This window comes from Macaca nemestrina, chromosome 12, assembly GCF_043159975.1.
Source record: "Macaca nemestrina isolate mMacNem1 chromosome 12, mMacNem.hap1, whole genome shotgun sequence".
In the NCBI taxonomy this organism is placed as follows: domain Eukaryota; kingdom Metazoa; phylum Chordata; class Mammalia; order Primates; family Cercopithecidae; genus Macaca; species Macaca nemestrina.
Window position 1 is genome coordinate 14,917,501 of NC_092136.1, and position 25,768 is coordinate 14,943,268.

The following is a 25,768-nucleotide window of genomic DNA, read 5'->3' on the forward strand; positions in this document are numbered from 1 at the left end:
TCATAGATTCTCTCCTCAGGGTGTTGTCACCTCACTCATCTCAACCTGTCTTCTACCATAGCTGAGAGCTCTGAACTTTAGTCATGCTGAATGGTCCCAGAGGTGCCACATGCTTTTCAGCAGCCAAGCCTTGACAAGTGCAGCGCTGCTTCTTTTATCTAAAAGATTCTTGCCCACTCCTCTCTATTTTTTCCTGAGGGCAAAGTCCTAGTCACCCTTCAAGTCCTCATTCCCAAATTGCCCCTTTTGAGAGGTCCCCTCTTTGATCTTTCCTTCTTCTGTCCCTCCACAGCTTGTTGTTGCCCACATGACACTACCGACTGCACAGACTTCTGTCGCAGTTAATTGTACATCTGCTTCCCCGAGACCGCATTTCAAGGGCAGAGACCTATCCGCTCTCTGGGCCTTGGTTTCTTAATTTGTAAATCAAAGTACTTTGTACCTACATCATCGGGTTCTTGTGAGGCGTAAATGAGTTAATGCATGCAATTGGAACAATGACTGGAACATAGTAAACACCATATAAATATTTGCTACTATTATTATTAATTTCTGCACTCTTAGTACTGGCCTAAAGCAGACGTCAATATGTATTGCTAAATTTGGTTGGAGTAGGGCAGGAAACTTTCAAAAGACTGAGCTTTAGAACTTAGAACCCGGCCGGGCGCGGTGGCTCAAGCCTGTAATCCCAGCACTTTGGGAGGCCGAGACCGGCGGATCACGAGGTCAGGAGATCGAGACCATCCTGGCTAACCCAGTGAAACCCCGTCTCTACTAAAAAATACAAAAAAAAAACTAGCCGGGCGAGGCGGCGGGCGCCTGTAGTCCCAGCTACTCGGGAGGCTGAGGCAGGAGAATGGCGTGAACCCGGGAGGCGGAGCTTGCAGTGAGCTGAGATCCGGCCACTGCACTCCAGCCTGGGCGACAGACCGAGACTCCGTCTCAAAAAAAAAAAAAAAAAAAAAAAAAAAAAAAAAAAAAAAGAACCTGGCTGGGAATATTGGCCTTTTTTTTTTTTTTTCCAGTGTCTTTTCAAGTTATTTGTTGTACTAGTCTGTTCTCACACTGCTAAAAAGACATACCAGAGAATGGGTAATTCATGAAGAAGTTTAATTGACTCACAGTTCCGTATGGCTGGGGAGGTCTCAGGAAACTTACAATCATGGCGGAAGGTGAAACAGAAGCAGGCACCTTCTTCACAAGGCAGCAGAAAGGAGAATGAACGCAGGAGAAACTACCACACACTTATAAAGCCATCAGATCTCGCGAGAACTCACTATCACGAGAACAGCATGGGCTGGCATGATTCAATTACCTCCACCTGGTCTCTCCCTTGAAACGTGGAGATTGGCCGGGCGCAGGGGCTCACGCCTGTAATCCCAGCACTTTGGGAGGCCGAGACGGGCGGATCACGAGGTCAGGAGATGGAGACCATCCTGGCTAACACGGTGAAACCCCGTCTCTACTAAAAAATACAAAAAATTAGCCGGGCGAGGTAGCGGGCTCCTGTAGTCGCAGCTACTCGGGAGGCTGAGGCAAGAGAATGGCGTAAACCCGGGAGGCGGAGCTTGCAGTGAGCTGAGATCAGGCCACTGCACTCCAGCCTGGGCGACAGAGCGAGACTTCCATCTCAACAAACAAACAAACAAAAAAAAAACCAAAAAAAACTGTGAAGATTATGGGGATTACAATTCAAGATGAGATTTTGGGTAGGGACACAGCCAAACTGTATCGTTTGTGTAACCTCCAATCCTACCTCCATCCCAAGCTTTGGAGACAGGAGTCAGGCATTTAGAGAAATTAGTCCTAAGCCTTTACCTTACCTGTGGAAGAAGGGTTGATCTGACATGAAGACACCTGCTTCAGAATTTTATTTTATTTTATTTATTTTTGAGATCGAGTCTTGTTCTGTCACCCAGGCTGGAGTGCAAATGGCACGATCTCGGCTCACTGCAACCTCCACCTCCCAGGTTCAAGCAATTCTCCTGCCTCAGCTTCCTGAGTAGCTGGGATTACAGGTGCACACCACCACACCCGGCTAATTTTTGTATTTTTAGTAGAGACAGGGTTTCACCATGTTGGTCAGGCTGGTCTCAAACTCCTGACCTCGTGATCCACCCACTTTGGCCTCCCAAAGTGCTGGGATTACAGGTGTGAGCCACCGTGCCCAGACCAGAATATTATTTTTAAAAAGTTCCTGTGAGTGCCTTGTTCAAATAACTGTTACCCTGAAAGGAGTAACATATTTAGCCATTACCTCAGAATGCATTCCTCAGAATGGGCCACATCTTTCCCCCATCATATCAGGGGAGGGATGAAATATAACACCCTCAAATTATAGCAGAGGTGGCAGTTGGAGTGGCAAAAGAAGTCTGGATCATGAGGTGCTGTTCCTACAGCTCCTAGAGGATTATTAGAGGTGAGGGAGCTAGAGGGCGCTGCATACAAGAGAGCAAGAAAGACTTACCACGTTTCCTAAAATGAGGTTGCTTTGATGGAGAAGCAGGAAAGTGCAGTGGGGGGATCCATGGACTGTAGGTCTCATTCTGCCACTTTCTAGCTGGGATGCCAGGGCAAATTGCTGAACCTCTTTGGCTTCTTCTTGCTGTGTTTAATGAAGAGATTGAACTAAATGAAGTTTGAGCTCCTTCTGGTATTAACAGGAGGGTGTAGGCATATGGTGGGATGATTCTAAGTCTAAATGCATGCTTTAATGTATCCTGGGCAGCTCCTTAGTCTGCATGTTTCCTTGGCTCCCTCTGGAGCCTACCAGGCTTCTCCAGAACTTCTCTGACCCCGCCTACTGTGAAAGCTGCCTCCTGGGTGAACAGCCTGGGTTGTAACTCTCCAGGGAGGTGGATGATTCCTGGAGGCTGTGAATGAGACTGGGTCGACCTCCAGTGGCCAAAAGCCAATAGGCACAATAGGGTGAAGTCGAGGCTGTGGCCAGATCATTCCTGGTAAGCAGGTAGTGTTCTCTGAGATACAGAGCTTGCTCCTCAATCCACTCTGTGAATCCAAGCTACCTGAGGCATTAAATATACTTGGTGATGTCTGTATGTCAGTTACAAGTAATTTCAGATACTCAATTTGTCTATAACAACTATGAAGTTACTTAGCTATTTTTCATCATTTTCATTTCATAAATGAGGAAGCTCAGAAAAAGAGTGACTTGTCTCAAAGTTTAGAAATTTATATAGACTTTGTTACAGAACAAAATTCGGTGCAAGCCTGTATTGGCTTTAACCAAGGAGAGTGGATTAGAGACAGAGAATGGATTTCAGAATAAGAGAATTTCTATTACTAGATGTCCTATGGCACAAGGTGTAGTGAAGTCAGTTTTAGAGTCAGAATTAAGACTCCAGCGCTGTCAGATGCTAGAAGAGGAAATTTGGGCAAGTTAATTTTCATTCTCATTTTCCTCATCTAAGAGATAATATGTCAGAGGATTAAATAATATAAAATAGTGCAGAGCTGCTTGACATGTTACATTATTCCCTTTCATACAATCCTATATATGTAGATAGAAATACAGAATCTCTCAGTAACTGTTTCATATTTTCCTCTATGTGATTTTCAATAATTTGGTTTCTACCTCCAACCTGACTAAAAATGGGCTAGTCAGGATTCTTCTCTTGAAGTCAAAAGCTTAATTGTGGGAGGTGGGGGGGGGGGGGGGGGGCGTCAATTAAGCCATGTAAAAGGAAATCTTTTTCATCTGCAGTCTAGCGGTTAGGACTACATATTCAGAGGGCAAAGCATTGGCCTGGTGATATAGGGGCAATCTACCTATTCTAGGCTGAATGGCCCTGGGAGTTTTGCCCAGTGTGAGTGGCCTGGCATCATGGAGATTTACTCAGCACGCTTGACTGAGCCTGGCCCTGGCTGGGAGGATTATGTTTCATCCAATGCTGAAGTCACTTAAAATTCCCCTCATTCATCCAAAGATACAGAAAAGAAGTAACTCATGGTATTGCTAAGAAAAGAACTTTATTGTTAGCTATTCTTGCATCTTTTGTTTTCTATGTGTTCAAACCAGATTGATCCAAACAATCTTTTATGTTAAGAATCACAAGCACATAGATTTTATCTCACACCCTGACATTTCATCAAACTATCAAATTATCTTATTCTGTCTTTATCTGTAGTTCTCAGAGTGCTACAGAAGCCAAGAAATGAAGTTTTTATCATTTTTCGGTTTTTGAACGTACCCACATTCAGAGAGCTCATTCTTGGATGGGTCTGATGCTTGCAGTGGAGGTGGGATGAGGCAGGAGGCCAAACCATTCTTTTAAAGAAATGTCCTGACCTAAAAACTACATTAGGAACCACACACACACACACACACACACACACACACACACACACACACACACAGAATCAACTGAAGTGAAATCCAAATTCTACTCCCTCCCCATCCCCTTCCTCTTTACCAATCCCCTTTGCATCCCGGAGGAGGTCTCTCTGCTTCTTGTGTCTCTATTTCACCCCTTAACAGAGATGCTCAGGTACCACATGAGGAGCTGAGGATTCACAAACAAAATTCAATCTAAATAACTTTTCAGATACGTCTTCCTGAAACATTTACTAGTCCTCTCCCTGTCTGACAAGTGATCACAACAATGAGTCATCCTTTGGGCATTAATCCATAGCAGCCTGAAATAACAGCAATACCAGAGCTATGACTTTACATTTTCCATTTTTATTAAAACTCTCACTTCACTTAAACCTGATTATCTTAAGGCTAATTTTATTCCATGTTTGGCCTTCAAATTTGTGCTAATTTGCAAGCCTTTTCCAAATCACCTCTTACATGAATACAAGAAAAATTCTCATCCATGAAATTACTTGACTCAGGAAAACGGATCTCTTTACCCACAGAGGACTTTTCAGAAGGTACTTTCTGAAAAGGAGGCAGAAGAAATTGTTTTTACAAAATGAGTTAGGGCTAGAAACTAAATCTATGTACCTTAAACTATAATTCGATCTATATAGTTATGCCATGTATGATTTCCCAGAGATCTTGTCCGTATCAGATCAAGAGAATAAAACCTAATGAACAAAATCTTCTTGGGGTTCCATATCCCTAAAAAAACATAATTCCATAGTGTCATCATTATCCTCTTCTTTACTATAAGACACACACCTAGAACACTAATCCATTGTCAGTCCCTTTTTCTATTTATTCATTTCAAATAAACATGATGCAATGTCTACACATTCAGATCTCATACATGTTGCTTTTTGTGGCATGGCCTACTGATCATTTCCCCTGTATTGTTTTCTAAGATTAGCTTTCCCCACACTTCTTTTGGGTGCGTATTGTATGCTTCTTGAAAGACAAATACACAGCGTTTTGCAGAGTGCTGAAAACGCACTTGGTAAAGACTTGGTGATTCTGCGCCTTAATTGTGACTTACACATTTTTCTATCTCCTCCCATTCAATGGTTAGTACTTGTACCTTTTGTGGACCCTCTGCCACTTCAAGTCCACCTCTTATACATACATATTCCTTTATATGCAACTCATGAGAGCTTAAGCCAAGCTCCACTGAGTTCTGAAACTTCTACAGATGTCTGCTGCTATACCTGTTGAGCATAAAAACACTTGGAGAGGGGACACTCATTTTTTAAAAACTTTTTTTTTGGTGGAGGGAGTATGAGGACAACATCTTATATTAATAAGCAGAAACTTCATTATTTGAGAATGCTGCTGTTGAGCAGAAGAAATGATTAAGACAAAGTTTGAATGGAATAAGACTACACATTCAGTGCCAAAATTACAAATGACCACCTCTTCCCTTCTCTCGTGACTTCTATTTTGTACTCAACCAGTACAGAGTATTTTGTAGTTTTGTATTAAGACACAACTCCTACTTCCTCCAGGAAACTACTTTGGGGCCCTGTTGATCTCCTTCCTTTAGCTTCCTAACAAACCTAGGACTTATAATTTCGACTGTGTGTATGTGCGTGTGTGTTTGTGTGTGTGTTTACAGAATCTCTGGTATCTCCAGTGAGAACAGAGTGAGCCTCACCCTTTCCTCATGACTAAGTCCAGAGAATGTGAGGTGAAGGAGTTCTGTGACTTTTTAACTTTAGTATTCCACTCACTGTCCACAAGGCTTGGGTTACACTGTCTGCATCACTGATTACAGTAACAGTGTGTGTGTGTGTGTGTGTGTATACACACAAACAACCATATTGCCACAAATGCATACTAGAAAGCAGGGCCTTACCTTCTCTGAACTGTTACAATGCCTAGCCCAGAGTACTCTGGTAATAGTGACTTCATGGAGTTTTGTACACACACCCATGTGAGAAAGGATACAAGCTAAGCTACTCATCCACACCTCATGAAACCTATGGGAGCTAGTCCTGACTCATGGTTCATTTATGAATACAGAAGCCCCAATTAATTAAATTAACTTGGTCTCCCAATCCATGATCTTGAGTTTTAATTGATAAGTATAAAATAGACACACTTGAAAATTTTTGCATTCACATCGCACCACCAGTACATGGCCTTTTCCATTAATGTCCACATTGACCAACCTTTCATACTATGTGTGCTTCTTACAAGAAATTAAAAGCAGAGCCTGCCCCTTTGTTACGCAGCACAGAAGCTTTCCTGTATAGTTTCAGAGTCTCTGGTATCTCCAGTAGGAACAGAGTGGGCCTCACCCTTTCCTCATGACTAAGTCCAGATAATTTGAGGTGAAAGTTTGATGACTTTTTAACTTTAGTATTCCACTCATTGTTCACAAATGCTTAGGTTACACTGCCTGCCTCACTAATTAAAAGTGAGGTAACCTGGTATAAGCTGTGCCCAACCCAATATTCGAGAACATTTAGTGAGCATTTTAAAATCAGGCTGTATTACTAAACATCCCCAGCTTCCAAAGTTCAGAAGTGTGGTGGGCCTAATCATTTTCCAAAATGGAATCTTAAGATCTCCAGCTGCCCTCCTCACTGCCAAGTATGAAAAACAAATCCTGACTTTAACGCTAAAATTCGCAACTGACTTCTGAGGACATCTAATGGCAGCTGTTTTCCAGCGACGGGAACAGATTACATGGATGCATCTTCCAACACCCTGTGACAAAGAGGTGCAGTGATTCATCACCAAGCCTCTAAAGTGCAAGGCACATAGGCTTTACAAGAATGATCTGTGTTCAAACTCTGTGTGCCACTTGTTAGTTGTGTGAGCTTAACCAAATCTCTGTGAGCCTGTTTTCTCATCTACTGAATGGGAGCACCACCACCTTGTTCACAAGGTTGTAAAAGCTGTACATAATATACATAAAGACCCTTGGCATATTGCCTCAATATAGTAGATAATAAAAGTTAGCCATTATTATTTTTATTCTCTTAAGAGTTTAAATCGACTAAAGAGTCTGATTTTAAATTGAATCTTCTCAGACCGAGTCATCCAGAACTAGAATTAACATATGTATATTCTGTCTGTAAGGCTGTTAAATGCCTGTAGAGGTTACTTAGAGGGTTAGAAAGATTAGAACCCTGAAGTGGAAGGACGTTGTCCCTGCTCCCACTCTTACACCTGTAGCACGTGCACGCGTGCACACAATCACACCCCCCAGGCTAAACTTGTATGCCCATTTGTGTATGTCTCCAATGTTACTTGATGAAAATGCCCGTAGTCCTTCAACAGGCTGCAGGTGGTCAGAGAAGAAAGAAAGAAAGTGCCTGTAGTCTTAATCGTTTTCAGAAATTTAAGATGCGAAAGCGAGGCCCCAGGTAACTATCTATATTCCATTAGAAGAGAAAGCAAGGGAGAAGGGGCTGCTACACATTCTTGTTGTTAGCAATATAATGGCTCCCACGTGCTGGGATCCCAGTCTGATGAGAAGAAATGACACGAAGGTCATGGATGGACCTCACTGTCCACTGTGAAAGCTCCTGTAGCACCTTTAGGCCCCACAGCTTCTTCTCAAAGAGACCACCATCTCCAAAACTAAAAGGCATCCCATCAGCCTCATTGCGGGGAATCTTGTATTCCAGGAGTATCATTAACTCCTCTATCTGGTATGCAAAGGCAGCAACTTGGAGAAGAAGGGTATGTATAGCTTGATGGAAGTCACCTTTGGTTGGGGTAAAATGCACCTGCTGGTCTTCTAAAAGCCTGGCCAACAAAACATGGAAGGTACGATAAGCTTGAAGGTTCTCTTGGAGTCGCTCTGCCTCGGTCAGCTCACTCCACTGATCAGTGCTTGCCACTGGCACCCCATCCACAGAATCCAGGTTGATGTTCTCATTCAGGCCCTGATGCTTCACCTGGCCGAGGATACAGGAAAACACCACATCTTCTGTAATCACCCCAATGTCCTTAAATCACTCCTAAATTTCATACAAAATCTCACCCACCTCTCTGGCCAAGGATCCAAGCTGTAAAGTAAATAATAGGTCTACAGTAGGAACTCTTCATTTGAGCTCCATGACTGCGCTTTAGAAAGACCCAGTACTCCCTGAAATTGAGTACCTATGGATTTTTCTTGGAAGAATGTTCAGATTTCATTGAGTTCTAAAGTTTGAAAACTGATTTAGAAGAATTTCTCCTTCTCACTTCAAACTTTCTAACTGGAATATTTTAATCATATTAAAGTTTAAGTATTTTTAAACATACTTGTAGACACTAGCCACAACTAGGAAGCCCTGGAATATAGCCATTGTAGAATTTCTCTAACTTCCCTCTCCCCATTGAGCACTCCGAGAGAGTCTGAATTCTGTCTGGTGAGGCTGTACAAAGATAAATCAGTTCTCAGAGAGCCTAAATTCAAAACTCTCCACAGGGGCTGGAGTATTTCCACAGCATATCTTAGGTGGAAATTGATGGGGATCCCCCGGCTATTAGAAGACAAATCTGTAACTCCACAGTTAACTCAAGAATTCGACACTTCCACAAGTCTCCAATGAATCTTCTAGGAGATCCTTTTGATAGCTTACCTTTTTCTTTAGACGTACTCTACTTTTGATGCAGAATACTAAAAGGTGGGTGGCTAATGCTATATAAGAGAAATTGGTAGGATTTGCAAATTCCTCCCACGTTCATAGTACTCTATCCCATAAACCTTTCATTTACATAGCTGAAAAATTCAGAACAATGGCTATGAAGAACCCAGAGAGTCCATGGCTAATCTGTTCTAGTAGTATTCAGGATATATGCAAACCAATTTGGAGTAGCCTCCAAGACATATAAGCCAATCCTATCTAGAACCCCATATATATTTTCTCATTCAAGTAACATATCTCCTAAACAGCCTGAAGGAAGAAAATAAGGTCACATGGGTTTCCTCAAGGGAAGGGCCCATGTCAAATAACCTATATGAATGACTATATGATTAGAGCTTTCACAATTGGTAATGGAGCTGATGCATGATGGTAAGTTGCTGGATCAGAAAAGATGAAGGGAAAACAGATAACAGCAAAATAGGCAACTTACATAAGATTCCGTAAGAGCAGTCAGGTCTGAACGAATCTTCCTTGCTAGCCAGATAGAGCGGCTACAGAGGTCCCGACGGTGAGGCGTCAGCGGTGAATGCTCTGCGAAAGCCATCCCTTAACTGTCCCAGGAAACAAGTGAGCTGGGTTTACTCCTGTCTACACTGGTCCAAATAAGAAATGTGACTCTCACAGACTAAACCCACTGCACATTCTCTACTAATGGGATTGTGCACCCCACCCCCACCCCCTGCCTGACTCAGAGGTGGTAGCAAATTCCTGGCTGTGGATTTTTGTGCCTGTGGAATGAAAGGGCCCTTTTTAATCAGACTTTTTTTTTCCCTTGCAGCGTCTGCCTCCATCTCTCTCCTCCACTCAGTACTTAGCACACTTGTTTCTACGTCATTGTTTTGCTTTTGCACTTAGCAACAAGGTCACTATCATACTAATCCTCATGGCACCCCTGCCTAATGTAATCTATCTCACACACACTTAGAATCAGTTCATTTTATTATCACTCTCCCTTATGCTTCCCATGTCTTTTTTCTCATAGGCTGGCGAAATGTTTATTCGATGAAATTATTATTGATACAGCTGCCATTTATTAAGCAACTACCATGGGTCAGACAGTGAGCTAAATACTTTAAAGCAATTCCATTTGATCTTCAGAATAATTCTGAGGTAAATGTTATTTCTCCCATATAATAAACTGAAACTTCAAGAAATAACATTCACAAAATCAAGTAACAAGGCTTGAATTTAAATAGAAGTCTGATTCTACAGTTGTTTCTCCCACTGACTTTCCAATTTCATTTTCTGTTTAGCTAGTTTACATTTTGTTCAAGAAACAAAGGTTGCGTCAAGGAAGTCCTTTAAAAACATAGCATTTTTTCACTCCCATCCTTAAGTACTTTTAAAGATAATTTAATTTAAACGTAAAAATCAAGCAAGGGAGCATCTCTTATTTCAATCATGGTGCCTTCCTGGTAGCTACAGAGGAGGAGGAAGGTACTATTTAGGCCTGTTCTCTTCCAAAGAACAGGAAACACCCAATGCTAACTTGGTAACATTTCTAAAGCAGTCTCACTCAAGTGACAACATGCTTTCCTTTTTTTCTCCCCTACCCAGTCATACCACATGCTTCTTAAAATAAGAGAATGAGCTGGACTTTGAAATGACAGTATAAGAGTTAAAAGGTACTTGGAGAGTTGTCATTCTATTGCATTTAACTTAGAGAATGATGCTTATTGGGTAAGGGCTAAAGATTTCATCCCTAAATGAAAGAATTAGCTTTCATTATTTATATCACAGATACTGCCAATAAGCTGAAACACATACTATCTTAGAAGCAAATTTATAAAAGTAAACAATAAATGGGAGATGTAAGAGAGCAGCCTGGGGCAGCTACAACAGTATGGCTTTTAAGAAGGCAGAAGGATTGTAGTTTTCTCTTTTTCAAAACAAAAACCAGTACTTGATACAAATATTCGATTTTGAGAAGAAGTATTGATATTAAACGCTATCAAGGTTTTGTCATTATCAGGGTAAAATTAACCTCACATAATCCTTATGTTCCATCTACTAGGTTAATATGGCCAGTTTTCCTAGGAAGAATTTGTCAAAACATCAAGATTTCCAAGTTTGCTGAATAACAGAATCATGTCATTTCAGCATTAGAAATCAAGAACTAAACAGTCAAAAATCAACCACCTGATTCTCAACAAAAGCAAACAACAATATGCCCCACACAACACCTGTTCTGAGAGCATCTGATTTGCTTAGCAGCATCACATGTTTCACCCCTAGGATAACTGTAACTCAGTACAATCAAGGAAGACAAGTTGCTTCCATGAAGACAACTTTTATTTTTCTTCTTTACATATTTATTTTTAATATGCCTTACCTAGATTAAGAGAAAACAAAGATTTGAAAAGCAAAGTATCCCTTTTATTATAATTTCTTTTTACATAACCTTTTCAACCTATATTCAGGTAACTACCTGTCTCTCCCATGAAAGGAGAAGGGTCCTGCACATTACAACAGGCAAAAAAGGCTTTTAGGAAATAAAATATTTTAAATTGATCCATTACATTTGTTCAATTTTCGAGTACACTGGAAAGTGGGAAAAACACAAAAGGAGAAAAAAATGGCATTTCAAACAACCAGACTATAATAATCTTATTTAGATTGGTAGTACACTCTTTATATTTTTTCCCCAAACAGGTACAAAGGAGGTTCAAGTGCTCTATGTGGATGCTAGTCTATACCTTAATATTTTTATTTTACTCCCAGTACTCCCACGGCCATGGCCAGCATTTGCCTAAACTCTCTGAAGCATTATCAAGGAGTCTCAATTATGCAAAATAATCTTAGGCAACCACAAAGAAGAGGGATGCACATCTCCCAGAAATATTCAATAGTTGTATCTCAACTACAGTTTCAGAATTTAGAACCACCAATTCAAGATGGAAATATGCAGTGGGAAGAGTTATTAAAAAGGTAACAGAATTTGACTAAGAGTATGAAATGTAGAACTTTAAGATTAAAAGAGCTCCCTGGAAGGACAATGAGGCATATGGAGCAGAAAGGAAAGCAGGGAAAGGGCTGAGATAGTTTAATTATACCAACTCTTTACTATGCAGCATCCCTTTATCGAAAGGAAAAATATAAAGTCCATAAAAAATATTTTGGTATTGCAAACTGCTGCAATAATTTATTGTAGGCAAATGATAGCTATGAAGAGGGCCGTTGATCCCTAAAAGAAAAAGTACAGCAAGTTTCTAATTAGTAAAACTAACTGGTTGTTTTTTTTGTGGGTAGAGTGGTATCAGGAGAATACACTTTCTCCCATCTCAGAAAGATTTTTAAAAATGCAGTTTGCTTTTGTGTAGGAGGCTAAAATATCTGATGACTAACCACTGCAAATGAAATTTATGGAAACAAAGGATAAGTGTGACGAAAAAGCTAAGTGTGGAATATAGATGATAGCTAGTCAGAAAGTATAAAAGGGACCTGAGAGTAGGACAACTTTTTTGTAGACTCATCCAATCAATCTTGTATTTTCAAATCTACTCAATATACCAAAGTCAACTCCAAACCATGTTGGCAGGAAAGCATATTCTACATTCCTTCTATCTTTATGCCATTTTCTATCCCCATATTATGGAGAAATGGCAAATCCGCAACACTCTGAAAAGAAACAATAGCACATTTGAGACTGGTGATTGTAGGTGTCTCACTCCCTATTCCCTGGCATCTCAAATGCTAACAGTAGTGGGTATAAAGTAAGCCTCTTTCAGAAATGACATTTTGTTACTCTTCTTTTTGGGAAAAAAGAATTAAAAAAAAAAAATTGATAAACCATGTTTGTGAAAAACAAACTTTTTTTTTTCCCAGCAAAACGTCATTCTTTGCAATAGCCATCACGCATTTCTGACAATAAACAATGAATAGCGTAAGCCTTCGATTCTAGCTTTTGAGGCACACAGGATAGGAATTACTCTTTACCTGAAGATGAGCCAAAACAGGATTTGGGGCTTTTGGCGATATGACCTTGTACAAAAACACTACCTCTTCTCTCCAGTGAACAGCAATAAGCAGTCCATGCCCCAACACAATCTCTATCCCTAGGAAATTGTGATTCCCAGAATTTTAGGTGAAAGTCAAAGCAATTATTATATAGGATTATTAACTTTGGCTATTGAAGTTTTTCCTCTTCTGAAGTGTTACTAAAGGGGAAAGAGAGTTTAATTTGACTTAAAATTTTAGGACTCATAGACTTTGTTCCTTCACTAACAGCAGTGTCCTTCACTAACAGGGAGCTGGAATGAACTGATGATAAAAAGCAAAGCAAAAAACAAAAAGCGAGGAGCCAGAGATGGGCCCCAAGGGAAATGTAAGGAAATGGTAGGGGCAAAAAAGAGAAAAGAAATAAATTCACAAGAAACAATCTTCTATCTATAACTTAGATTCTGAACAACCCTCCTCATCCTCTCAAAATTCCTAAGTCTCAACGCTCTAAAAATCTCAAAGAGCATACTAGTTACCACGAACCTAACATTCTTCCCTAAAAAGGCTTCCAAAAAAGCACTAGGCTATTGTAGTGATTTTGTTAGTGCTGAGGACCAGCTTTCTTTAAAGGCCACTAGAGAGCTATGATTTCAGAGGCTGGCTGTGCTTCTTCAACCCTATGTCTTGCCTTCAAAGTACCTGTTATGGAAGGGATCCCATGTCAAAATAATCTAATCTCTCTCTCCCAGCCCCACAAAATATAGCAACAAAGACTCCAAAAAGAAAAAAAAAAAAAATCAGACTTTGTTAATAAATAAGGAATCTCAGGTTCCACAACACAAAAACACACATGTTCAAAGTGCAAATTTCTGCCATTAGCCTGGGACTTTTCTCGTCGCCTCACTGATACAGAGCCCTGTCTTACAGTCGAAGAGACTGTGTAGAGGGCAGCCCTCTCCCTATTGGGAGCCTGCTTCCAAGCAAGTGAGCACCATTGAGAGCCATATGGAGGTTTGGGAGGGGGACTGAGATGCTGGGATCAAAGAGGAGGGAGGTGGTCCCCATATATCCTTCCTTTCTGAAACCCAGTGGGGAATAAAGGAAGAGGGGATGAGAGATGTGTGCTGTTTTAACAGCTCACCCTGCTAAGGGGCCCTAAAGTGCCAAGTCAAGCTGCCAGCCTCCAGAGATTAGAATTCTATGGTATTTGAAGATAAGTGTGCCACAGGGGGTAGGAGCCAGAACCATAGGGCAGCAGTAGAGGAGGAGAAGGGATTTAGAAGACAGTAATATACTATTAAAAGTTAAAAGCTGATCCAGAGCACATCAGAGTTACAGGTTGGAAAGGAGGATGTGCCGATGAGCAGGAAGTCTGCTGATGGCTGGAACCCAGTATGAGAATAACCCTCACTTTAAAAGCTGCTGCTGCTTCTTTTTTGTCTACCTTTCTGGTAAAGACAACATCAATTTTATAAGGGGAGCAATAGAGGGAGAACAGGGGATGGGAATCGGAAGGGGGTGTGTGTATGTATGTGTGTGCTGTGATCCACAATGGAAAGAGCAGGCCCTTCAGTTATTTCACTCGATTTTAAATGCTTTAGATTTTTTTTTTTGTCCTTTTTAACCTTTAAATACAAAGTCTGAGCTGTCCCATGCCCCAAGTCTTCCTGTCCACTAAGGTCCGGTAGAGTCTGAATCTTCAATCAGAACCTCTGTGGTAGCACCGAGTATATCTGAGTTCATAACCAGCCCTTCAGTGCCTCCACTGCTGCCGCTTCCCACAAAGATCTTCCCATCAGCCATCAGGCTCACCCGTTCTGTCCCACTGCAGTATGACTTTGACATCCCTTCAGCTTCTAGCAGTAGGCACTCTCCAGAGGTTGAGTTTCCCAAGGGCTCAGGAAGAAGAGGAAGACCCTGACCATCTGAAGGCTGCGTCAGGGACTCTGGGTTAGTGCCCAAGATATCTGTGCTGGTGATGAGGGCGCCTGCATTGGCAGCCAGAGCTTCTGCAATCAGCACCTCAGGGTGGCTTTTTGCCTTGTGTGCCACCACGCTGTCCTTCTTCTCAAATTTTTTGCCACAGATATTGCAAGAAAACTGGTAGAAGGAGTCTGCATCATGTTTCTTCATGTGCCAATTAAGAGATGCCTTTTGTCGACAAGTAAATCCACAGATCTCACATCTAAGGAGAGGAGAAAAGGAAATGGCTGATCCAACAGAGAAATAAAGAGTGCTCTTATTCAGGGTCAGGGTTAGAATTCAGAGCTCACATATATACATACATGCACAATAATCAGTAACACACTTCTTTTGAAGGATTGGGAAATGTTACTAGATGGAAAACTTATCTGATTTTCTTCTGTTTGCTTGAAAAACAGAGGGAAACTAAGAAAAAGGCCACTAACTAATGCTCCCAATCAACATCCACTCATTTATTTGATGAAAGTAAACAGCAGTGGAAACTAAAATGTTTGTAAAGTGGCAAACCTTCAAGTAGGGCATATATCCTTCTCACCCAGATGTTCACCAGTAAATAATACTCACTGTAATGGCTTCTCGCCAGTGTGAATCATCCGGTGCACTGCCAGATTGTGGGAACTCTTGAAGGCCCGAGCACAATATTCACAGATATAATCCCTTTGATCTACGAAGAAAAATACTGTGGTTAGTGTTCTATTTAGACACCCTGTAAAATACGTATTTTCCCTCCCTTACAGTAAGTAAGCAGATGATGGGGCAGGTAATTTAGAGTAAAAGCAATGCTATTTTCAATGTATAAACACTTTCGGTAAACAAAATTTAAAAAGGAAAAATATTGCTTTAAGAAAACATCCAAACACACAGTAGCATAAGGACCTGTTTAAACAACAACAACAACAACAAAAAACACAAACAAACAGAAAAACTAGATAAAAATATAAGAACTGGAATCCTCATCTCAATTTTACCACTAATCCAGGTCTTGGATACCAAATGTTTAGCAAGTAAACAACTATATTTTCCGTATATTTTATTCCTTAAAACAATTTTTTTCACAGACAATGAAAACTGAATGCTTACACAGAAAGAACTGGCATTCAAACAAAACAAAAACAAAACACAAGAACTTGGCACTATATAAAAGAAAACTGATCCAGAGGTAATCATATCCTGTTTCAGGTTTAAAAAATGTTACCTAAGATAAACAAACTTTTCTCAAGACTGGAGTTGCTGCTATGAAATGTATGTAAACAATACCTGTACTACTTTACCTTATTTTCCTACCCATCTTCTGCACCTTTCAACTACCTCCCTTTGTCACTCACAACACCCTCCACCACACTACGCAGGATTTCTGATGAATGTGGTAACATGGTGTTCAATCTACGAGGTAAAGGAACATTGTACTTATTCATTTCTTTACCACGTGTTCGGGAAGCCTGCGCCCAAAGAAGTGCTCAATATATATATATTTGTTGAATTAATGACCACTACATTTTCTACTCCTTTTGCTTCAAATTACTAGAATTAATCAGAATGAAAACATGAATTTAAGTTAAAAGGTGAACAACATTCAGCCGGGCGCGGTGGCTCACGCCTGTAATGCCAGCACTTTGGGAGGCCGAGGCGGGTGGATCACGAGGTCGGGAGATCGAGACCATCCTGGCTAACACGGTGAAACCCCATCTCTACTAAAAATACAAAAAATCAGCCGGGCGTGGTGGCGGGCACCTGCAGTCCCAGCTACTCAGGAGGCTGAGGCAGGAGAACGGCGGCGTGAACCTGGGAGGCGGAGCTTGCAGTGAGCCGAGATCACGCCACTGTACTCCAGCCTGGGTGACAGAGCAAGACTCCGTCTCAAAAAAAAAAAAGAAAAAAAAAGGTGAACAACATTCAATTTAATCCTATACTCCTTTCTAAACAGCTTACAGATCACCTGGATAGCTTATTAAATGTATATGCTGATTCAGCAGGTCTGAAGCAGGGCCTGAGATTCTGTATCTCTAATAAGAACCCAAGTGACGTCAATGCTGGTTGGCCTGTGTTCCATACTTTATATAGCAAGGTCTAAAAATGCACAGTTTTAACTTAGGAAACTCTTAGTATCTCCCAGGTCATGTCCACATTTCCAGTTCCATAGCAGGACAAACCTGTGTGGGGCATCTATTTGCTAAATAAATTAATTTGCAAAAAAAAGTCTGTATACACTAATTTGCAAAAGGAGAACTAACACCATAAATTGTATTAACCAAATATAAATATTTGAAATGTACTGAATTTATAAAACAGTTTTTCATAGGCTTGTGATATTTAACTAAAACAATCTAAAGTGCTTGTCAGAAATGACTTTTCTATGGCAAAAAACAGTATTAACAGGGAGCAGAAGGAAGACAGAAATTGCAGTACCTATCAAGAAACAGAAATAACTGTTACTTGTGGAAATAACTCTGAAGAAACATGGTAAAAGAAAACTGTAGACTTTGGAGTGGTCAAGTTCAATCCTGGTATTGTGAAAAAGTCTACCATGTGCCAGGCTCTGTGTAGTCAATAGCATTTTATGTTATCTCATTTCATCCTTACAATAACTGATATTGGTATCCTTAATACACAGAGAAGGAAAAGTGAAAAGAGAAGTGAAGTAACTTGCCTACAGTAAATGAAGGAGATAATACATCTATCAGTATGACCTTGGGCAGGAGACATAATTCCACAACTAGAATTCCTAGACTTACTCTCCAAGATTGTTGAGAAGGTAATGTGTAATTATCAAGTGTCTGGCACATACTCAGTGGTATGCACCTAATTTGTTCCTATTAGGTACACTGCACTGAGATGGTCAGTGGTTACAAATAAATTGAATTTGAGTCTATTCTATAATACATATTGCAGACACTCAGCATCTCTTTTTGACAGTTCCTATGGGAGGTTACATGCAAATTCAACAGCTAGCTTTCACAGTTTCAATAGCAGCAGAGTATTATGCTTCTAAAAACTAGCTATGTGACCATGGGCAGGTTACTTAATCCTGCAAAGCTTCTAGTTCCTTAGCTGTAAAAGAAGATCAATATAAACAAATTTAGTGGTGTTGAACAGACTGATTAGCAATAATATACATAAAGTATTTAGTCCACAGTTGATACAGAATGCTCAGTAAAAGATCATTATCCTGGTCATAGAAATTCAAGAAGTCAAAGGATAAAAATTCAAAAGTCCTAGTTTTTCCATCCCTTGGAAAATTTGTCTTACTACATTTTATTTTCACACCTTTTCCCCACACACTTGACTATAGAATCTTTTAAGATTTATGTTAGAAAAACGTTATCATTACCAACATGCAAAAAAAAAAAAAAAAAAAAACACAGTGCAATTAATTACCTACTTGATAAACACATTTTAAAAGTACCTGTATGATGTTTGGCATGTCGCAGAAGTTGCTTCTGGAGCCTGAAGAGTCGTCCACAAGAGGGATGGGGACATACGTATTTCTTCTTCAGCAAATGCTGGTATTTAATGTGGTGCTAAAACAAGAGAAAGTGAAAGGGGAGAAAAAAATAAATAAATCAAGGCTTCCTGAAAGTACTGAAAGAAAACCAAATACTTAGATTTCGCACATGGATAGTGAGGGAGTATAATAAAATGGCGGCCGGGCGCGGTGGCTCAAGCCTGTAATCCCAGCACTTTGGGAGGCCGAGACGGGCGGATCACGAGGTCAGGAGATTGAGACCATCCTGGCTAACACGGTGAAACCCCATCTCTACTAAAAAAATACAAAAAACTAGCCGCGCGAAGTGGCGGGCGCCTGTGGTCCCAGTTACTCGGGAGGCTGAGGCAGGAGAATGGCGTAAACCCGGGAGGCGGAGCTTGCAGTGAGCTGAGATCCGGCCACTGCACTCCAGCCTGGGCGACAGAGCCAGACTCAGTCTCAAAAAAAAAATAAATAAATAAATAAATAAATAAAATGGCTAAGAACACAGGCTATGGAAATATACAGACCTGGTTTCCAATCTGGGTCTGTCATTCACCAGCCTTTGTAATCTTAGGAGATAAATATTTCAAGCTCCAGTTCCCATTTGTAAAATGGAGATAACAATAACCATCTCAAAGTGTTGTTATGGGGTAAGAGATTTATATATTGTACCGTGCTTTAGAGCAGCAAATGGCACACAGCAGAGGAGGAGCAGCTATTGTTATAACTGAACCACAATCCATAAGTAAGGCCTTAGTGTCAAGTTATATTTGTTGCTAAAGATCAAACAGGTATTTCCTAAGCAGTATTTCACTTTCATGTTTCCTGCCGGACCCAAATGTAAGTGGTACCTTTACTCATCAAAAATAATAATCTACTCAAAAAAAATAAAAACAAAACCTGAATTAAAAGTCTTTTATTCATTCTACACAGTATCCAAGAAATCAGAGGTTTGAGTTCTAATTTTACTTTTTTTCTAAATCGTTGTAAAATAAAATCTGTTACTCTGTGTCTTGGAATGTTGTTACCGTCATCTCATATCAGAAGCATTTACACCACATTGGGAATTACTGTAATATTGAAAGATTCCAAGGAAAGGCCTCTATTTGGGTTCAGATTCTTAGTCACCATTTTTCATTTTTTGTTTTTTTTAAGAGAAGATGCTATGAGTTTGGATGTGTTCACCACAGTTCATGTGTTGGAAACTTAATCCCCAATGTGATAGTGTTGGAAGGCAGGACCTAATGGGAGGTGCTTAGGTCTTAAGGCCTCTACCCTTATATAAATGGGTTGATATTATCATTGGAGTGGATTTGTTACAAAAGCAAGTTCAACCTATTCTTGCCCTTCCTTAACTTCCATAACTTAACCATGGGCTGACACAGTTAAAAGGCCCTTGTGAGATGTGGGCACCATGCTCTTGGACTTTCCAGTCTCCAGAACCACAAGATAATAAATAAATGTATGTTCTCTGTAAATTACCCAGTCTCAGGTACTCTATTATAGCAGCACAAATGGACTAATAATGATTAACCCATTTATGCCAAAGGTTGCAAATGTTTTTTGCGAAAAATCAGACCTTGGTGATGACCTTGAGCAGTAGGATATAAATAACTTGCCCAAGCTTAGCATTCTAATAATGGAACACTAGGCATAAATGGGTTAAAGTCATTTTATATTTAAAGAAAGACTTTTCTTGACATTATATGTCAACGATAAAGCCTACACAAGCCAATAAATTAAAATCTCGTGGTGCAAGAACAAGTAATGGAACACAACCGGAAAGGCTCTTATATAACAACTTCACTGACCTGCAAATAGCGAGGGTGGGCAAGGACAGTTCCACATCCTTCCATCTCACAACGGACATACTGGATTGGAGGCTTTTTTCTATTATCAAAACGCAGAAGAAAAGTTAGCAAAACAAAAGTGGCACTCTGCACAGTGGCCTTTGACTCAAACTGTGCTATAGAGAATAGCTATTTTACAGTAGGAAGAATTAAAATCTCTTTACTACTATATAGATTACACAGAATTTGTATTAGAAGTAGCCAAGAATTACCAAATATTTGACGGAATTAAAAAGTAACACAAATAAACTAATAACACCCCAAAAGGTAAAGTATTAAGATTGTTGGAAATTTCAAGATCTTACAATGAAAATAAGATAATACCTGTGCATCTAGGATATTAGTGAAGTTGCTTTCGTGAAATTTTTGAATGGCCATTCCTGCAGGATTATCATGAAGTCTAAATATGTAAGTAAAGTGCCTGGTATTGGAATAAGGTGCAAAACAGTAGGGGTAAAAATTCCTCACCTCCTTTTGGGTAAACGTGGACTTTTGTCATCTTTTCGTCTTCTTCCTCTCCTATAATTGAAGACAGGGTAACAGTAGACACATTCTGAATCAAAACTTACAGAGTGAAGGCTGGCTGAAGACAGACAGACACACACACACACACACACACACACACACACACACACACACACACACACACACACACACAGTCAAAGAACAAGTGGCAAAGGATAACCAAGAATACATAAAGTCAAAGACATATCTGGCAAATCAAGCAAGATTTTACTCTGACGTAATTTCACTTTCAAATCAGTCTGTAAGACAGATTAAATATATACCTCCATAAACCATGCAATACTATGAAAGACTTAGATAAATCTCAATGTGTTACTTTTAGAGTTGCTACCATGTATCATCTAAAAGCCCTGAGAATAAAACATACTTTCTCCTTGCAATAGAACTAAAAAATCTAAACATTTTTTACCAAGAGTCTCTCCAGTGAAATTCGGCTGCTTGAGGCCAAATTTTTTTAAGTTAAAAAATACATATTTTGAAGCATGTGTATGTCAACATCCTTCCTCACACTCCCACTCTATTTTCCACTAGTGGTTTCAAAATCTGTTAGATTTCCATTTTTAATAATAATTGTCTACTCACTTCCTCGGAGGTTCCTCATCCTCTCTAATTTCATTCTCCTCTTCTTTCACCTCCACCTCTACTTCCACTTTAATTTCCTTTTTCTCCTTCTCTTCTTTTACCTTCCCTGATTTTCTCCGTGGCTTTGGGGTTTCCCTGAAAACACAAATGCATTTCAACACTAGGCAAAAGATCTTTTCAAAGAAGACTATGACAACAAATTAAAGCTTAGAGTTATCACTGATTTGTTATAAAACTACTCTCCTCAGTTCATGAAATGTGATTTACCAATCATCCTCACATGCGTAGTAATGATCTAAATATATGTATAAGATGTTCATGGACTGAACCCTCCCCAGACTAAAGATGACTGTAAATCAAATCTCACTATAGTTGTAAAGAGAAATGAGACAATAAGTTAAAAAAATTCTAAGTATTCAGGCTACTCATGACACCTTGTTGAGATAAAACATGCAGACTCATAAAAACTTATATATAATCAAAATAAAGTTCTACAAATGGGAGAGACGATTATATCAGGGTATGGTAAGATGTTAGACTTACAACAGAAGTGCATAATTACTCATTTAAAATTAATTCTACACTCATTAGTTTGGCAATAACAAAATAAAAGCATTCAACAATGTTTTCCTACTTATATTTCATTGACATGTCTGGAGTAAAATCTGAGACATGCCTTTCTAAGTGGGGTTTGTAGGTCTCATCTCTTGGGTCATCTTTGAATGGTATCTCCTCTTCACTGATTAACATCTCTTCTTCCTCCTCCTCTTCCTCTTCACTACTAAAAATAAGTAAATAGAAATGAGACATTCTGGTTTTAAGGATCATGTCTGAGGAGATTTAATTTGGTAATTTATTAAGAGGTAGCCAAAAACTGATAAAATCACCCAGCATTTTCAGCCTAATGACCTAATTGGACTGAAATCTAGTGGCTTTATCACAAAGAATAATAATTGAAACTAAAAACACATAAATCCTAGATAAAGACAGGGTGATGACAACTCAATGGCATTAAAAGTTAAGAAACAACTGACTTTGTAATACTGTCTGGTGATCTGCTGTATTGAAAGACTTATTAACAGATAAATCACAACACACAAGATTCCAATGAAATCTCAAATCCTTGGCCAAAACACCCATATTTCACATTAGTTCCTACCATGGAATAAGTCCAAACACATAAGGTACTCAAGACATGATTTCTAAGTTATGTAAGCAGATTACATGGTTTAAGTTCTAATTAAGCTCAACATGGAATCTAAATGCAGTATCAAAACTGACGTTAATTTCTCTTACAGCTCAAAATTGTTTCAAATGGAAGCAACTTCTGAATCATTTAATGTCACTATGTTATTTCCCCAAAGGTTTAAAAATGAAATATTAACATTTTTTTACCTAATGCCACCTGGAGACTGATGCTCTTCTCCAACATCTAGAAAAACAAAGACAAAACAAAATTTTATTAGTGTAGATATAAGATATTTTCTCTCTGCAGTCAAGAAATGCAAATCAAATTACTGCATGGCGTAATTACACAAAAGCAGAGTATCTGCAAATTGTTCAAAGAAATATTACCTACACCATCACACCTGCCCCTGACAGTTAAGCTGTTAAGGCAAATGTTCAACATTACATTTAAAATATAACAGCAACTAGTTAGTAAACACCATATTCTAGCTGCACTGTACCATAATCAAGTTGGTCTGTATTTGGTTCTGACTTGCAAATGAGTTGCAATGAACCAGTCTTGGACCGAGAGCTTCGGGTGTTCTCTGTATCACGATGGCGAGAAACAGATGTCCTACTACTACGCCAGCCCCGGCTAGGTCTAGATGCAGCAATGGAAACTTCCTGAGGGAGGGCAGAATCGTCTTCTTCCTCTTTTTCTTCCTTGGGATCTAAATAAAAAGACATACCATTCTCTTTTAAGTTTACGGTTAACCAATAAGCATCCCTGTATGTCTACTAATTGTAAATACAGTTACTTGAGGATAAATTAAGTATTTTCAAAGGAAAAAGAACCTAAGACTTTTATTGAAATAATAAAAAAGAAGAAAATTAGATAACTTACCCTTAATGTCACTATGCTAAATAAATTATTTCATATTGCAAAGTAGTAATTTTATACTGCCTTATCTTCTAAAAAATGCAATGTTAACTATGCAAAATACACTTAATTGGATTCATGAAATTCTACCTTTTAGATCTAAGTTAAAAGAAACTAAATTAATTGGTCCCAAAAAGATGACCAGAACTACAGAGGCACCAAAAAGAACGAACCATAGATCTAGATGTTATTTACAATCAAACAAGTCTATAACAAATTACTGAAGAGGAATTCCTAACAGGAGTACTTTTCACTCTAATCAAGAGTTTTTCCTAAAACCACACTGTAAATTTGAACTAATCTATAAAGCAATTGAATGGTAAAGTCCAGCTCTGGTGCTATTCTGTTTCAGTTGTCCTATAAGACACTGTGTACAGGAGAACACACAAAATCTGTTATTGTTATCCTATATTTTGTCATGTTTTAAGGGGTGAATGAAGTATGGTAGGTCATCCTCTCTTGAGCCGTAAGTAATAAAAAGTTAACCTCAGAAACTGGCTTTCATACCTGCAGTAGCGAATTACTTAGACCTATATAAAAAAAAAAGTACATTAGAAGTGAGCCCATTTTAACAATAGAAGATTATTTAATAAACTTAGAATGGGAAAGGGCCAATAATAAAACACAATTTCAAGTCATAAGATACACATAAAAACAATTTTCACACCATACACAAAGTCTAACAACCCAATAGAAAAATAGGAACTAACAGGCTGGGCACAGTGGCTCATGCCTGTAATCCTAGCACTTTGGGTGGCCGAGGCAGGCAGATCACAAGGTCAGGAGTTCATGACCAGCCTGGCCAACATGGTGAAACCCCGTCCCTACCAAAGATAGAAAAATTAGCCAGGCATGGTGGTGCACACCTGTAATCCCAGCTTCTGGGGAGGCTGAGGCAGGAGAATTGCTTGAACCCGGGAGGCAGAAGTTGCAGTGAGCTGAGATTGCGCCACTGCACTCCAGCCTCGGCAAAACAGCAAGACTCCGTCAAAAAAAAAAAAAAAAAAAAAAAGGAAAGGAAAAAAAGAAAAGAAAAATAGGAACGAAAAACAAAAACAAAAGCTCAATCCACTCAGAACAAGAGAGACTCAAATGAAAACAATAGCAAGACACCATTTTTCATGTATCATACTGGGGATGATCATATTTGACAATATACTGTATTTGACAACATACTCTAACACACAGATGATAATGTATTAGCAAAACCTCCATGCAGAACAATTTGACAATATACATCAAAATTATAAATGTATACACCTTTCCACATGATGTTCAACTACTAGAAATTTATCCTAAAAAATTACAATCATACTTATAAATGACTAATGTATAGCACTGTTTTTAAGTAGTAGAAGAGTAGAAAACTAAACTTTCAAAGAGGGATTGGTTTCACAAATAATTGTGTATATATGTAAGAGATATATATGTAAGATATATACAAATATATAACTTATGAAACCAATCCCCCTTTGAACGTTTAGTTTTCTACTCTTCTACTACTTAAAAACAGTGCTATACATTAGTCATTACAGTATGTGTGAGTGTGTGTGTGTGTGTATATATATCTTACATACTACAACATTTCTGGAAGGAGATACAAGAAATTCACAAGTACTGGTTACTTCCAGAGAAGGTCCAAAAATATGGTAGTAATTTCACCTTTAAGTATATGTCCTAGAAATATAAACTACCACATGGAGGTTAACTGTAGCATGTTTATAATAGCAAAGAACAGAAACAACCTAACCCTCTGTCGAAGATAAAGTGCTTAAATAAACCATGATACCTTCCTACGATGGAATACTAAATAGAGGTAGGTTTCTGTTAAAAATGACATGGAATTATCAGCAAAAATATTGTTAAATGTATAAAAAAGACACAAAACTATATATACAGTATGGCAACATTTTTGCTTAACATTAAAAAATAGTTTACTATGGAGCAATGTGGTGACTATAGGCTACTTTAGCTTTAACTATACTGAAAGTTTTATGAGAATATACTGAAGTAATGAAATTAGTTTGAAACACAGAGATACATAGCAGTGTGAACAGTTCTAAACAACCATCAAAATCAGTTGTGCATTTCCTTTTAGCTGCCTTTTCCATTCATTATTGCATCACCCTCCTATCTGAGCTATTTTAATAGAAAAAATAAAAAAAAAATTAATAGAGGTGAAAATACCTCAAACGCCATTCAGTCTAAGCACAATCCATTAAGTTTTACCCATAAAGTATCTAGAAGACCAAAGAAGAAGCTTATTCAAAATCACAAGGTTAGCTAAGG

At 39.1% G+C, this 25,768-nt stretch overlaps 2 protein-coding genes across 4 annotated transcripts in view; both read right to left on the bottom strand.

The window, feature by feature from the left end:
• The window catches only part of LOC105496093 (ciliary neurotrophic factor), a 50,810-nt gene extending 39,549 nt beyond the window's left edge, over positions 1-11,261 (bottom strand). The window contains exons 1-3 of one of the 2 annotated variants that reach the window (XR_011610551.1): positions 9,458-11,261; positions 8,100-8,292; positions 1,123-2,605 (exon numbers count right to left, since the gene is read on the bottom strand). Coding sequence is in view for 1 of the 2 variants with exons in the window: in XM_011766162.2 (XP_011764464.1) it covers positions 7,804-8,292; positions 9,458-9,571 (603 nt within the window). In the remaining variant the exon portion in view is untranslated. Of the gene's footprint in view, positions 1-1,122; positions 2,606-3,680; positions 8,293-9,457 lie in introns of those variants that run through there. The other variant, XM_011766162.2, reaches the window with a different exon arrangement.
• Positions 11,262-11,381: 120 nt separating this feature from the next.
• LOC105496091 (ZFP91 zinc finger protein, atypical E3 ubiquitin ligase) overlaps positions 11,382-25,768 on the bottom strand; it is a 42,490-nt gene continuing 28,103 nt past the window's right edge. The window contains exons 3-11 of one of the 2 annotated variants that reach the window (XM_011766160.2): positions 23,061-23,270; positions 22,768-22,804; positions 22,049-22,150; positions 21,373-21,507; positions 20,734-20,784; positions 20,227-20,305; positions 18,353-18,467; positions 15,514-15,613; positions 11,382-15,151 (exon numbers count right to left, since the gene is read on the bottom strand). In XM_011766160.2, coding sequence (XP_011764462.1) covers positions 14,641-15,151; positions 15,514-15,613; positions 18,353-18,467; positions 20,227-20,305; positions 20,734-20,784; positions 21,373-21,507; positions 22,049-22,150; positions 22,768-22,804; positions 23,061-23,270 — 1,340 coding nt within the window. In that variant the 3' untranslated portion in view covers positions 11,382-14,640. Of the gene's footprint in view, positions 15,152-15,513; positions 15,614-18,352; positions 18,468-20,226; positions 20,306-20,733; positions 20,785-21,372; positions 21,508-22,048; positions 22,154-22,767; positions 22,805-23,060; positions 23,271-25,768 lie in introns of both variants that reach the window. The other variant, XM_011766159.2, reaches the window with a different exon arrangement.